This window comes from Nesoenas mayeri (assembly GCF_963082525.1).
Source record: "Nesoenas mayeri genome assembly, chromosome: 2".
NCBI lineage: Eukaryota > Metazoa > Chordata > Aves > Columbiformes > Columbidae > Nesoenas > Nesoenas mayeri.
In genome coordinates this window covers 98,600,142-98,615,268 of record NC_137543.1, presented here as the reverse complement: position 1 = coordinate 98,615,268, position 15,127 = coordinate 98,600,142, and the positions used below count along the sequence as shown (strand labels likewise).

The 15,127-nt window shown below is 39.5% G+C and overlaps 1 protein-coding gene across 1 annotated transcript in view; it reads left to right on the top strand.

Annotated features, from left to right (window-relative positions):
- The window catches only part of E2F3 (E2F transcription factor 3), a 37,423-nt gene that overhangs the window by 15,943 nt on the left and 6,353 nt on the right, over positions 1 to 15,127 (top strand). Inside the window, exons 2-6 of the mRNA XM_080340149.1 lie at positions 5,356 to 5,467; positions 7,915 to 8,134; positions 8,705 to 8,865; positions 11,530 to 11,642; positions 14,346 to 14,484. Coding sequence (XP_080196275.1) covers positions 5,356 to 5,467; positions 7,915 to 8,134; positions 8,705 to 8,865; positions 11,530 to 11,642; positions 14,346 to 14,484 — 745 coding nt within the window. The remainder of the gene's footprint in view (positions 1 to 5,355; positions 5,468 to 7,914; positions 8,135 to 8,704; positions 8,866 to 11,529; positions 11,643 to 14,345; positions 14,485 to 15,127) is intronic.

The window sequence follows — 15,127 nt, the reverse complement described above, 5'->3', positions numbered from 1 at the left end:
TCATTCAGTGGAAGAATTTCCTTGGCGTATGAATATTTCTGTGCATTCACGGTGTCTATTTTTCTTTGCCGCTTCTCTTGTATTCTTCCCTCATCAAGCTCCAGCTTAATTTACACTTTCATGTAAGGTGTTTTGCTTTCTTCTTGACTCTGCAGCTTTCTGGAGGTCATGCCTCAGAACCTCAGCTTTTACATTGTGTTTTTAAGTGGCTGCTTAATTTTGAAAACATGGAGGAAAGCCTGTGGAAAGTATCTGGGGATTGTTAAAGAGTCTGTGCTATGACTTCCTTGCTGCAGCCAAAATTTATCTGTGCTCCCTGCACAGGGTTGCATCCCCTCCCTAGTAATATCAGTATTGTGGTGTCACAGAGAAAAGCTGCTTTTTTATCTGCCCCTAGCAATTCTAATATCTTCAAGAGACTATGCTGGGCTCAGTCATCTGCCCTGGCTTAACTTGCTCAACTTAGTCCTCCCTCTGAGACATGGATGGAGACACAGCTGAGCCCAATGGCACATTTCTCTGGCTTCTTGGTTCACTGTCAGCTATCACTTAATACACGTAATTTATTCCTTGCTATGCTTGGTCATTTCCAGTCTTCCTATTTTTCCTGCCCAGTCAACCCTAAGCTGGAGTTTCTTTTCCAGCCTCTCATGCCAGTTTTTTGGAATAGATTATTTTATCTTCTGTCCCCATCTCAGCAGGCTTTGTCCCAAGTTGCTTTCATTCTCATTCAGAGTTCAACTTTTGTCCCTTAGTATTTAAATTAGACTGCTGCTGCTGCTCTCATATACCCTGAATTCCTGCTAGGGGAGTGGGGGTCCTAGATACATCTATCTCCTCCTGGATGGGACCTCTCAGGAGGTGGCACATGCATAGCCTGGGCAGGCCCCAAGAGCTGTGGCGCTTGCAGTTTAAAATGGAGTTTGGCTGTTAATGTTTATATTGAAAATGTACCAGCTGTGCTTTTCCAAGTGTTTTTAAATTTGGGATTTTGAGGAAATAGAATATGGCCAACTCAGATCATCCTTCTGGTAAATTTTATGTGTCTCCTAAAGCATAAGGTGTGCAGGAATAATTCAGACAAAGGTTTTTCAGAAGGTAGCACAGGTAACATAATTTTTCTTAGATCTGTCTCTTGCAAATAGTGCAACTGTCTTGTATCCAGTCATAAAGCTGAGGGAGACATCTAGCAGGAAAAATTTTAATGCACATAGTTTGGCAAAGTTATGCTCCATGATTCTATCACTGGAAAGAATGAAAGGATGTTTTATTGCTTCTTCCCTCAAACTTATAAATATGAGCCTCATCAAAAACAAGGCTTTGGTTGGACTCTGTGCAGTCTTCAAAAACTGATGCTGGCCATCCTCCACCATGGCACTTCCCTCTCTGTCTTGACAAAACCCAGTGTTGGCTGTTGCCCAATGCTTAGCACTCTGTTCAGCTCATACAAGGTAACACTTTTTTATTTTTTTCTTTTTAACTGGTGCCAGTTTCTTTTCTCAAGAACTGAAGTAGGTTGCTTTGTGACATGAAAGCAAAGCCACTCCAATGCCAAGCTGATGCTGCAAGGGGCACGAGGGGTGTCCCACAGCTCTGGGTGCAGATAAGTCACCCACAAGAGAGAACCTGGCAGAAAACTCCTCACTTCTGTTTTGGAGGAGGGGTAGGTTTCTGCTGGTTGTGATCCCTTGAGCCACCTCCCTGCAGGGTCTGATGAGGACCCATTGGTCAGATGCTGCCTACACCAGGGGAGCAGGGAGAGCACAGGGGTGGAGGAGGGACACAGAAGCGGTGGTGGCAGTGACCTGTTAGACCCAGGTAGCTCTGAAGTCAAAACAGTCCATTAGGTGGAATGGGCTGTAACTTCCTGATTGCACTTCTTCCACCCCTTTTTTTCAATCTGTAATAAGCTACATTTGCTCTTTTTCCAGCCTTCTGTAGTGTGCCTTCGACCTGTTGTTGAAAGTTAAACTCTGAGACTGGGTATTTGAAAGTGAATTGCATCAGATTCTGCCTACTTGAAAATACTTAGCTTATCCTAGTAGTTTTTAAACTATTTTCCTATAGAGATAAACGTCCTTATGAAGACATTCTTGCAGGTTTGCTCTGATGTTGCCTGTTGTAGCTATGTGGGTTTATTTTATTTTATTTTAAAAAAGGGGGTGGGGTGGAATTTAAGCTAAAAGGACAAACTAAACAGGAGTTGACGTGCCACCTGTTTTTAGTGGTCTGCCTTGAACAGTGGATCCACAGTTGTATCTATATCAGGAATTGCTTATAGTATTGGAAGAAAAAATTGAATAAGACCAGTTGGTGCCACAATTTTCTATCTCTCCAGTAAGGGGCTAGATAGGTGTCTGGTTCAGATCAACAGGATGCTGTCGTGTGACTTTTCTGTCTCTTGCTGGATGTATCAGTTTGTGACTTTACATGTCTCATAGCCCAATGTGCTTTATGATTCTTTCACCATCTATCTGAGGAATCTGACTTTCATATATTGCACTAAAGTTTCATGTTTCTTTGTCTCTATGCTTCCTACCTTTCCCTGTCACTGGGATGCTTTGTGCTGGTGTTCCTTTGGCTTTGTACTTCTTAGCAGATCCCAGCAGATTCTGCATGCTGTGATTGATCACATAATGTAAATAAAGACAATACAAAATTTGTAGAAAACCTTGTACAAATACTGCAAACAGTAAATGTAGCACTGTAGCAGAAACAAGTTATGCAAATATATATATATGTATGTTTTTAAAGGGTTACTGATTGTTGATTGCTGAACACAGATCCTGTGATTTCTCAAGGGAAGCCTGATATCAGAAAGCACTATGAATAATTTTGGAGATGAGAGAGAGAAACTGAGAGTCACCTGGAATCTCTAGTGCAAAGGAAAATTTCTAGTGCACTAGAAAATCCTTGGTTTGTAAGTCAGGGAAGAAGAAATTGAGAGAATATACCACGTCAGTGTTGCATTTTATCAGTTATGAAGTTTGTAAAACAGGAAGGGGAAGAAAGCATTTGCTGAGTGACATGTAACATCTGGCCAGAAACTCAACATTCCCCAGGGTTTGCTCTAAAATTGCCTCAGTGACTCCACCAGGCTTTTTTAAACTCTTCTAAAATATTTTCCTCCCTATCTTTTTCTGCTTTTCTGTGTGCTTCGTGCCCTACAAAATAACTATCTTGTAGTGCTGTTTTTGCTGTTTGGTGTTTTCCCAGAAGCTGGTCAATACTCCTGTGCTGCCCCTGGGTATGGGGCAAGCTGGTGAGACCCACAAGACCATGTTCTTTGTGACACCCGCCAGCACACGTGGAGGGGCTTGTGCTGCTGGGTGCAGCCAAAGGACACTATTTATGTTCTCTCACTACCAAACCTGACTATTTGAAGTTCACAGGAGAAAGCTGTAAGTGTTTAACCACAGAAGCAGGGGCAAAATACCATTGTTTGTGTCTTGCAAACAAGTTGAGACAAAGTTTTGATGTGTAGTCCAAACTGGAGTTTGTCTTCTGATGGAGGAGCTGCTGCAAATCTCTGGATTTTAGGTCTTTAGCATTCCTCCTTCTTCTCACACCTGGTTTTGAGATTCTCTTTTATCTTTAATTGTATCCCTTTAGCCTAGTCTTCCCACACCCTGGATTGTTCCCTTTTCACCCCTCCTTCCTTTTCTCTTACAGTTCTCAGGGTGGAAAAACACTTACTTAAAAAAAGTGCGAAATGTATTTCTCCTTGTGGAATAGTTGTAATCATAATTTAATCCAATTACATTGGCTAAACACATTAGCTGGATGCTGTTGTTAACAGTTGACCTTTTTAAAGTTTGTGTCCTTGGATTACAGAGCTGATTTCTCAGGGAGAGGAGCAGAGGTATTCATGCCATCAGAAGCTGCAGGTGCAGTTAATTCAGTTTTGCTCTGTCATTGATGAATTAGTGCCTTGCTCCTTTGCACAAAATATAGAGAAGAGTGGCTTTAGCACTCTGGACATGTTGTTACACTGTGGGCTTATACGAGTTTCATGTGCTTTAAGTTTGAGGTTTGCAGACAGAGTCCAGTACAAAGATGTTAGTTAGCTATCCATACATAAATGCATATATATTGATTTATTTAAAGCCTTCTGTTGGTCACAGACCCCAAGTAAGATGCATAAACTAAATGCATAATACAGAAATATCTGCCTACAACTCCATAGCAGAATGCATTATTTTATCTTGGTTCACTGAAGAGCAGAATATGATCCAACCCCTTTGGGGCAAGTCTAAAGTGAAAGCAAATAAAATACTCTGAATTATTCTACCTAATTGCATAAACAACATTCTTTGGAAACAGTTGTTGGGCTAAGCTTCATTAGATGTAAAACTTCTTTATCTGCTTTTTCCTGTGTCTTTCCAGGTAATGTTCTTTCTATTGTTAGGATAACAAGTATCCCCAGATTTAATTTCAGTAACCTGAGTAGCATGCCAGGGTATAGAATTATTTCCAAAGACAGTAGATTGTGTTTCTGTCAAGGAACAAAAATCATATTGGCGGTGGTTTCCATTGCAGTTTGTCTGTGTGTTGCATAGTTTAACAGTGTCATTGATTTATTTTTATTTTCCAAGATGTAAACAACCTTCCTTTGAGCTGAATGCAACAGCTTTAATGCAAACATGCTAGTTAATGTGAAATAGATGTAGTGGTTGTATATTCAATGAGGACAAAAATTGTTGACAAGCAGAGGAGAAGAGTTGTCCAATGCTGCTCTTGATGTAGTGTCTCCTATTTCATTGAAGGAAAGCTTATAGTAGTGGCAGTTACTGGTCCTTTCAAAACCATCCTTTCAAATGGCAAAGGAAAAATGAGACTTGCACTGGTACTACCTGTGCACGAACTTATATGGATATAAGGAATTTTTCAAAAGAAATGTACTTTTATGGGTGCATGCCTCTGTGATTGACTGGTTTTTGGTTTGTTTTTGTTTTTTGGTTTTTTTTTTTTACTGAAATGTTCTCAACTCAAGTGGAGGTAGCAATCTTTCATATATATTTTAAGAAGGTCCAGACTAAACTGAAGCAGGTGACTATCACCTAGCGTTTCAAATTAAAAAAAAAAAAGACTGAATTTTCCAAACAAAACCATCAACCTAGTCTTACAGAATGAAATATTGAAGTCTACCATAGGATTCCTATAAATATCCAGATTCCCTTGTGATGAATACAGAGTATGAACCTGTACTGATACAGAACCTTGCTGTGGGAAGTTCACTGCTGCCTGCCTTTCCTGGAACCTCAGTATTGTGTTCAATTAAGTGAAATACACTTCCTAACAATCCATCAGTTTAAAAAAAACCCAAACACCTCAACTTTTTTTGTTTTTTAACAGGCAAAACGAAGGCTTGAGCTAGGCGAAAGTGGCCACCAGTATCTTGCTGAAGGGCTAAAGACTCCGAAGGGGAAAGGAAGAGCTGCAACAAGAAGTCCAGATAGCCCAAAAAGTAAGGAAACTTCTAATACCCTGTATGGCACAGAGTTTTTGATTTTACTGTCTGGAGATCAGAGTGAACCCGTACAACAGGCTGTGTTACCTAGCTAAAAAACTGTGTTTATTACTGTCCTCACCTGGATGTATGTGTTAAGATACTCAGCCCTGCAGCCAGGCAGCGCACAAGGTGTTTACAGCATGTGTGGCTTCGGTGCAGAGCTGCTGATGGGTTGCAGAAGCTGCTCATATTTAAGTGGAACCTTCTGTCTTCCAGTTTGTATCCATTGCCCCTTGTCCTATCATTGGTTGTCACCGAGAAGAGCCTGGCTCCATCCTTGTGAGACTCACCCTTTACATATTTATAAACATTAATGAGGTCACCCCTCAGTCTCCTCCAAGCTAAAGAGACCCAGCTCCCTCAACCTTTCCTCATAAGGGAGATGCTCCACTCCCTTCATCTTCATTGCTCTAGCAGCTGGGGAGGCTTAGGAGAGCTAGGTGCCGAGGAATCAAGATATTATTACAATGTGTTCAGATGCTCAGTTATTAGGAAAGGCTAATCAGGCCAGCATTCCTCCTTCCCTGCTGAAGCTTCAGCAGCTGATTGTCAGGGCTCCATCCCCCAGGCAGGGGTTTGCACAGCATGGTAGCTGTGCCCCAGTAGCATTGCACGCTAAATGCTTTTTGTGGGCTGCTCTCTCCCTCCAATATGACTGGATTATTACTGCCACTGTTTAGTTGCTGCAGGTATTTATTTTTGCACATCTGTATTGCCTTGGGCAGTAGCTTTCTTGCAACAGGAGCTGTGGGGTGTAGCCTTGCCATCTTGTTTGGGGGATTTCAGCAGGAAAATTAGGCTTTCAGAGGGAGGGGAATGGGGGAAAAAGGAGGACTGGGGCAGCAGTGGTAGTGAAGAGAGAGCAAGAGATGTGAAAGGGTACTTGTGCCTCCTCACTAGGTCTTGTTTCTACTGAGGCAGATGGGAAAAGTTAAATTAGCTGAAGATATGAACTGAAAGCAGACAAGTTAAACAACCACAGTTGTTTTAATTAAACTAAACTTCATTAAGATAAATGAAGTCCATTTTAGATTGAAGTGCATTTTCCCAGAAGTTCACTACCATTCGGAGCATAGGATGCTGCTGCAGTGATGGGGCTGTTCCTTTCTGCGTGATCAGGAGCACATGCCACTTTAGGTGGGGGGCAAATAGCTTCTTGCCCTTCTCACTCTGATCTTATTCTTTTCCAAACCCCAAATAAAAGCAACAAACAAACAAACAAACACACCCCACCCTGTTCTAAATTCACAAGGTCACCTAGTTGATATGAATTTCCTTCCATTTCCCAGTGCAGACAGGCTCTGAATCTACCAAAGAATGAGATACAGAAGGTTCTCTTTGCCAGCTAGCAATTAATTGGTTTTTATTGAAAAGCCATCATACCCTTCAAAACATTTCAGGGTAGTCTAAAGGTTTGCTTTCAGGTAGAATTTAATTTTTGACTGATTTCTGCAATTAAGCAGGAATTTTGAACCTTGAAAACATGCAAATGACCACCACATCAGCCTAAGATCCATCCTGCATAATAATACTTAAAGCAAATGTAAGGTTTGAGATGTTCCAGCCTAGCAGACTTCTAATAATGGCTGGCTTGTTTTCCTTGACACGAAGGCCTTGAATGTTTAGAATTAGAAATTGTTCGAATCTATGTATTAAAATTCTTAAAAGCTCATCTATTAAGTGTATAGATGCTACCTTTGTGCGTGAAAACAGTGAGTTGTCTAGTTAAATCCAAGCTGTTTGCTGACTTCTAATTTAAAATAAGTGGATACTCTTGCCCAGTTTGAGCATTGTTTGGTTATGGAGAAATGATGATTGTAAATTGTATCTTGCGTCAATCTCCTCTAATTCACTTGAGTTTTCTGTAAGCCGGAGAGTCTGATGCTGATGGAATCTGTCATTGTGTTCACCCACTGAAGTACATCTAAGTCCTGCTTCATTGCATGTGAAGCACTTATCTTATAAGAGGGGAAAATCAAACCCTGCTGAAAGCTGGCTATCAGCCTGTTGAAGGAAAGTCAGGGGAATTTTTGGTATTGCTGCCAGAATAAATAGATGCTAAAAATACTGTTAAAAATTCACATAGTGAAAGCTTAAGTAGAATATTGCTATATGTATCCATCAGGCTAATGGAAATATTTGCATAAAAAAAAGAACATATTTGCTCATGTACCTGTGACTTTTGGAAAAGTACATCTTGAAATACAAATAAATACCCACTGGTAAACTGTGTCTTAATGCAGAGGTTTGAGAGGTTTCTTCAGTAAAAATGAAAGAAATATTTGTAATGTGTATCCTTTCATTTCTGGATGCTGCTTTTGGAACCTAAATGAGAAAACTGATTTATCTGTTTTGCTTTTTTTTTTTGTCTGTTTTTTGTTTTTCTCCCTTTTCTTACCAAGCTCCAAAGTCTCCTTCAGAAAAGACTCGGTATGATACATCACTTGGCCTTCTTACAAAGAAGTTCATTCAGTTGCTGAGCCAGTCTCCTGATGGGGTCTTAGATTTGAACAGAGCGGCAGAGGTCCTCAAGGTACAAAAAAGGAGGATTTATGATATCACCAATGTACTGGAAGGCATCCATCTCATTAAGAAAAAATCCAAAAACAACATTCAGTGGATGTGAGTATTCATTATCCTTTTCCATTCCTGTTGGCTGATTTCACTGTCACAGAGCAGCAGTGTTTTTTTCTTTCACCTTCCATTCTGACGCTTTGCTCCAAGCAATCATCCAAAAGGCCTTCTATCACAACAAAGCTTTCTTTTTCTGTTAAGACAGGTTTTCAGTGTATAAACAGCATTTGTCAGGGAAATTAGAAACAAGCATTTTGTCTGAAGACTGGATTAACTCTTTTGCAAGTGGAGTAAGCTTTGAGGTATACATCGCTACCTACTGCCTTCCTCGGTCTTTTCCAGGGTGTGGTTAGAAGGGGAATTACAAACAAAATTTTGGAAGAAGTTAGAAATGTTCAGCTTCTCTATTTTAGTGGTAGATCCAAAATGTGTTGTCATGATAAAAAGATGCTTTTTTTTCTGGAAAACGTAGTTTATGGTGACTTGCTATGGGCAGGTTTAGGGAGAAGGAGCTGAGGACTTGATCTGCTCTGTAAAAGCCTGCCTCTTCCCTTTCCCATAGCACGGTGTCAAGTTTTACAAATGCTGAAAGAGCATCTTCCTCCTCTGTATGCGTAGGGGCTGCAGCCTATCAGAGGATGGTGGCATGCTGGCACAGCGTCAAGGCCTCATGAAGGAGGTGACCGAACTGACTCAGGAAGAGAAGAAACTGGATGAGCTAATCCAAAACTGCACCCTGGACCTCAAGCTACTGACAGAGGACTCGGAGAATCAGAGATATCCTTTTTGCCAGAACCTCAAAGGTGGTCAGTCTCCTTGCTGTCCCTCATAATATTAGGAGAATTTCTCTAAGTAAAGTGATATGAAGTGTCAGAAATTTCCAGAAGCTGGATAATGGGTTTTAACATAGTTCTACGTAGAAGTTACTTAAGCTACTTGCACCTGTAATGCTTCTGGAATGTCAAAAACAAAAAAAAAAAAGGTGGTGTGTGAAGGAGCCCACTAGCATCCATGTTCACATAGAGTAGAACCAAGAATTCAGGTGGTTAATGAGTGACAACATCTTAAACCCTCTGCTTTTTCAACTATTTTGACCCCAGAGCAAACCCCATTTTTATGTCTGCAGAAATCATAAAGGCAAGCAGACGAAGTCTTTGCTAAGGTAACAAAGAATTGTGTGTGTACTTTTATTTTCCTCTGGGTATCTATAATTTATATATGCATCACTTTAATTTAAAAAAAAAAAGAAAAAATTTTGGAGTCAGTTTACTCTGAAACTTGCAACAAATTTTTAGATTTCTCTGGTTAGGGAATCTATAATAGAATATCACAGATAAACGTTTTATGAGCTCTCAAATTATTTAATGTAACAACAACACTCAATTGCATAAGGTTCATATGACTTGTGGTATTTTTGCTGCTACTACTCCTTGTAAGTAACCAGTTCCCATTTTCACTGGATTTCCTACCTGTTAGCAACAGAAGAAAGCATTTTATAAAATGCCGATGTGAAAACTTCTGTTACTTTAAATAGTAAGTAGTTCTTAAAGAGCATCAAATAAGGAGGACTTGTTTTGAAGGATAGGAAATAACTATGGGAGTGTCAGCAAAAAGTAGTGTGAACTGTGTCAATATTGTCTTTTGAGTTTGCTTGCATTTCAAAATGTGTGTTAAAGCAAGACCCCTGAGTGGCATAGGAAGTAGGGTCAGTGCTGCCTTGATCCATGAAGAGATTTAAGCAAAGCAAAACTGAGCATGACAATTCTGTTTTTCTAGTGCTGTGGTGGAGATCCCAGCCCTGCTGTTGCTGGCTCTTATGGGGATATGGGTGAGGAGGGATCAGCATTAGCAGCGTGTTGGCCTCATGCTTTTGGATTTAGCAGAGTGTATTCCCCAAATCCTTCCGTGACTGCAAGTTTACTGATAATACTGGTGATTACTGAGGAAGGAATCTAGAAGTGTGAAGCCTGGGGATGAATCTGAATCCATCCCAGTGTGGTGTATCACTCACCTCACTGAAGTCTGACATGAAGTGACCCACTCAACACTCACAGAACTGAGAAGCCTCTTTCTTCCTTTGCTTTGCCTTTGAAGGCAAAGCTTCTGCTTTTGAAAATGTTTTTCTTTTCCCTCATGATTAGGTAGTGCCAAAACATTGTTTGTGCCCCAGCTGTGTGCTTCCTCCTTTCCCTTATAAATAGAATCAGATAGTAACTGATTGCTACCTTGAACATTTTGAAATATGCCCAGCATTAGTGCAGGGAGCCTTCAGCTACAGCAATGAAGAATGTTGTTTTATTTGAAAACCATGCAATCCTTTCCTTGGTTGGTACCATGACAGCTGCTGTTGCTGTAACTGGCACTCTGAAAACCTTACTAAACCTCACTAAAGGAGTGGTAGAAGCCTTCATAAAAGCTATTTGCCTGAAAGCTGACCTGTCATTTTGCCTCCTGACTTGTTACTTTGCGTGTCGTCCAAGTCAGATGTTCTTTGTATAGGCATTTTGAGCTTGGGCGGTTTGTTTTACTGTGTGGTAACAGTAGATGTTTACCAAAATTGTTCACATTTATATCCCCCAAGAGTATAATAATATAGAATAAGGTATAATAATAAATTAGGCTCTTTATTTGTATGACATTAATATTATGCTAGATAGCTCACAGATGACAAAACTAGAGAGCTGGAGCCACTTGCATGCAATCGTGGCTGTTTTGCAGGTCATGACCACAAGCTCTGTGACACCTTGGTTATGCAGGTCAGTAAGTGAAGCACCACTGTGCAATAACCCACCAAAACACACATGTTGATTTAGACAAATTCAGGTTGAACAGCAAAATATTCATGTTCATTCTGTGCTTATGCAGAAATCAACTTTCTGCAATGTTGTTTAAAGTAGTTGCTTAAACAGGTTTTATATTGTTTTATGTAATATAAATTAATATATACATATATGAATATATAAATATATTGAATATATAAAAGTTTACAAAACCTGAAATTATTGTTGTATTTATGATGTTATATTGGAAATAACATGCATCTGTAAATTCCTTTTACACTTTTTCTATGATTTCCATTCCTTGCATTTTGATTGCAAGTGTCTAAAAACATTTCTTCCTGCAGTCTGTGAGTAATGGCAAGTTGTTGAGCTTTAGCTTATGTAGCCCTATGCAAAGAAGAATAGGTCCCTATGTAAAGAAGAATAGAAGGACTCAGCACGGAGAACCCTGTCTGTCACTTAGTAGCAGCTCCAGCTCTGAGATCGAAGGCAAATTCTCACGCAGTTTCACTGCAATCGCAACCAGTGTAGAGAATGGGAAACTTTGGACTAAGAGCAACATAGCCATGAGAAAATGGAAAAATAATTCAAAGACATCTGCCTCTTCTGATTGTCTGAATATATTGTAACCCGAGTTGGAGAAGTCCTTAACAGCGATTACATTAGCTTATGTGACATATCAAGATATTCGAAAAATTAGTGGCCTTAAAGACCAAACTGTTATAGTTGTGAAAGCTCCTCCAGAAACAAGACTTGAAGTGCCTGACCCAGTGGAGGTAAGGAGAGCCTGGCTTTTCCTTCAAGGTTATATACGATTTTTCTATAGATGAAGCAAGTGTGTTGTTGAGTCTTACTGTGGTAAACTGCCCAAGTAGGATTATATTGGCATACAGTCCTATATTTATCTGTCTTACGAACTTTAGAGATTTTTTTTTTTAAAGGAAAGAGAAAATTTAAAAATCAATTTACACAGGGCAATAATTTGTTCCTTTTTTCTCAATTCCAGCAGTACTTCAGAGTAATCCACACTATCCTCTTTTGCCATACAATATGTAAAGGACAGCTCTTCTTTGACAGTTGAAATTTCCCATTAGTAACCATGTAAAATCTTTCTCTTAAAATACTCAGCTCTTCAGTTTTTAGCTTTATGTAGTTTTTGTCATAAAGTTCATGGATAACTCAATGCTTTAAGCATCCTGATGACTCCTATTACTGATATCCTAATTTGAGACGTGTTTTCATGTAGGATTTTCTTTTCTCAAGTATTAAAGTTATTGTAGAAACCTGTGTTTTACTCCTGGAATCCATTCTCACCCTTCCTTCTCCTGTCATCTTCTTTGCCTCATTGACACTGATTGTACATATATATGTAAAACTTTGTACATTCTGCTAGTGCGCTTTTAGTTTGCCCTTCTGAAGTCCATAGGGGATGGGGAATTCCCTTCATATTTTATTATAAGTACTTCTATTACTGAAGTTGTCTGTGTTCATCTGTGTCCCTCCTCTGTTGCCCCTTGCTACTCAAGGCACAGTCTCTCTCTGAGTGCCAGCTTTTGTGTATGAGATGTCTGGCTCTCATTCCTTCACCCTCATTTTGTTTCGTTTCCTTATATCAGGTAGGTATCTCAGGTAACTTAGCTGCTTCTTTAACCTATGTCACAATTACAGAGAAAAATGCTTTGTTCAAAAGTTATCCTTAGGGAGTAGCTTTACTTTTCTTCACTTCTCTCCTGGTTCAAAAACCACATGGCTCAGCTGTTCCTGGGATTTTTATCTCGTGATGGTACAAGTGAGCTGCTTTACAGTTCCCAGTTGCTACGACAGACCCAAATGTATCAGGCAAACGTAAATAATTTGCACAAGCCACTGCTTCAGAGATTCAAAAAGTGTACCTGATTTCCTCTCTCAAGGAGCAATTAGGGACAGAGCTAACACAAACCTCCCAGGCAGGCTTTCATACTCCACGTTATTCCTTCATCACTCCTGTTGGGGCTCTTTCCACTGAGCCCAGGGCTACCTGCTGCCAGGTGGGCAGGAGCAGACTCCAGATTCCCTGTCACTTCTTTTCCTAAGATAATTCTCCACTTGATTAGGCCCATTTTCCCTTTGAACCCTGGTGCAGGTTTTGGAAGAATAAATCATTTTGCTGCAGTGAGGAAGGGATATCTTTTATCAGTGTCCATAAATATATGCTGTTATCATTGCTTGCTTTCCTGTTGCTTTCCCTTAGGCACTATGCTTTGGTTTTTAATTCAGTGAAACTGAGTGGGTAGAGGGCAATGCACATGATCCTTCAAACTAGCGCCTAGACCTTCCTTATCCCCTATACCAAACTTACTCATTTAATTTTCAGCTTCAGGCAGTAGAAGTCCTGTTTCTTTCCTGCATTTTCAGTTGCAGTTCAATGTCTTTTTAGCATACCTCAGTCACTCAACAGTACCTTCCCCAAATCCTGCTCTTCCCATCTGCTTTTTTCTAATTATCTGTAGCTTTCTTTCCTAAGTACTCCTGTTTCCTGTGCCCTGGGCTATCCCTATTCAGTAGTTGTTCTTCAGATTTGTAAACACTATTATGCTACATAAAAGTCAGAACAGGGCACAATAAAATGTGTTTGAAACAAGTCTGCAAAAAGGTAGGTAATGTCTGTATTCATGCCTTTTAAAACTATTAATGCAATACAGCTGGAGCAGGTTTATTTATAACCAGAGTCATTTATGATTTTCCATCATAACACTAAGAGCAGCTTTGCAGATTTTCTGTCTGTATGTGTCATCTCGCTGTATTGCATCAGTAGTGTGAAGGTTAAGAACAGATTATTTCTTGAGGTTAATTAGAAGTTCCTGTTATTCAGAAACACCATCAAAATTATTGCTGCTGCCTTGAGGGGGCAGAAGGACTTACATAAGCAAGTTTGAGTGAAGACAATAATATGTATTTTCTTTTTTTGTTATTTGGAAAAACTTCCCTGATACACATGGGAATTTACATACAGCTATTTGAATTCAGTGTGAGTTTGTGCTGAAATGTTTTTAGGTGAGTGAGAAGGAGACTTTGGCATTCTTTTAAAGCAGAAACATTTACACAAATATGTCTAATATTGTTATGAATAACAACAAAACCTGTGACTTGCATCCCATAATTCCATTCCATCAGAATGTTCCAGGTTGTTGTGGTTGTAAGAAAGTGTTAGTTCAGTCCTTTATACCTCTCTGGCTATGATATAACACATAAAATGAGGGGCTTCTGAGATTTGTGCCATACAGACAGTGGGAAAAGCTTTTATGTTTTTGGCCAGTCTACAGGACACATCAGCCAAGCCTTTCACAGCTTCAGAAAAAAGGGCATGGGGGATCTCGGGTTCTTTTGATTAGTAAAAAATGTATTTAAACACTCACACCTCTAGAGAAGAACTTACTCTGTATTGGCAGTATTCTGTTGTGTTCATTGGTGTAACATCTTGCTGACGTGTGTTTTGTTAGCAGAGTGCATTGATCCATTTATCTAGTACTCAAGGACCTATTGAAGTTTATCTGTGCCCAGAGGAAAACGATGCCCTCAGTCCCATGAAAGCCTATAGTCAGGACCACAATGGAAATATTTCCAAAACCATTTCCAAAGGTAATTTTTTTTTCTTTGTAATGCTAATGGCCTTCCTTCATGCTCTCATTCAAGATTTCATTTTGAACTTCAGATATCCAGCTCTTATTTTATGGCTTTATTTTTTTATTTTCCATTTTCCACTGTGGCTTTCTAGTGTCTATAGGGAAAAACATGTTTTCCTCTACATCAGTTGTTTAAAATAAGTTTCCTAGTTGCATATCATATGTAACTAAAGCTTATGCAATATTGAAGAAACAATTTTGTTCCTTTTGTGTTTTCAAATAGGACAGTAGCAGCAAAGATTCACCTGAACACAAGAGGCAGAAATCTCTGCATATGGGTATATGCAGCTACACAGGGTCACTGATGACATCTGTTGCCTATAAAGTTTTTACTTTGACTATGAATTCCACAGAAAAATGGGCATTTCTTACTATACTTGATCTGTCTTTTTTGCCCCAGTAGTTTTTTAAACATGATGAAATAATTTTTAGTAGAAAAGTCAGTGGCGATAGCAACACGAGTATTTTTGAGAAGCCCTTTGTAATATATGAAAATCAAGCTGGAAATTACACAGAGGCCATTTTTTGTTGAAACGAAACTTTATGAAAGGCTCCTTATGCAGTGGTTACTTTGTTTGATCTGTGTCTAACATTTCGAG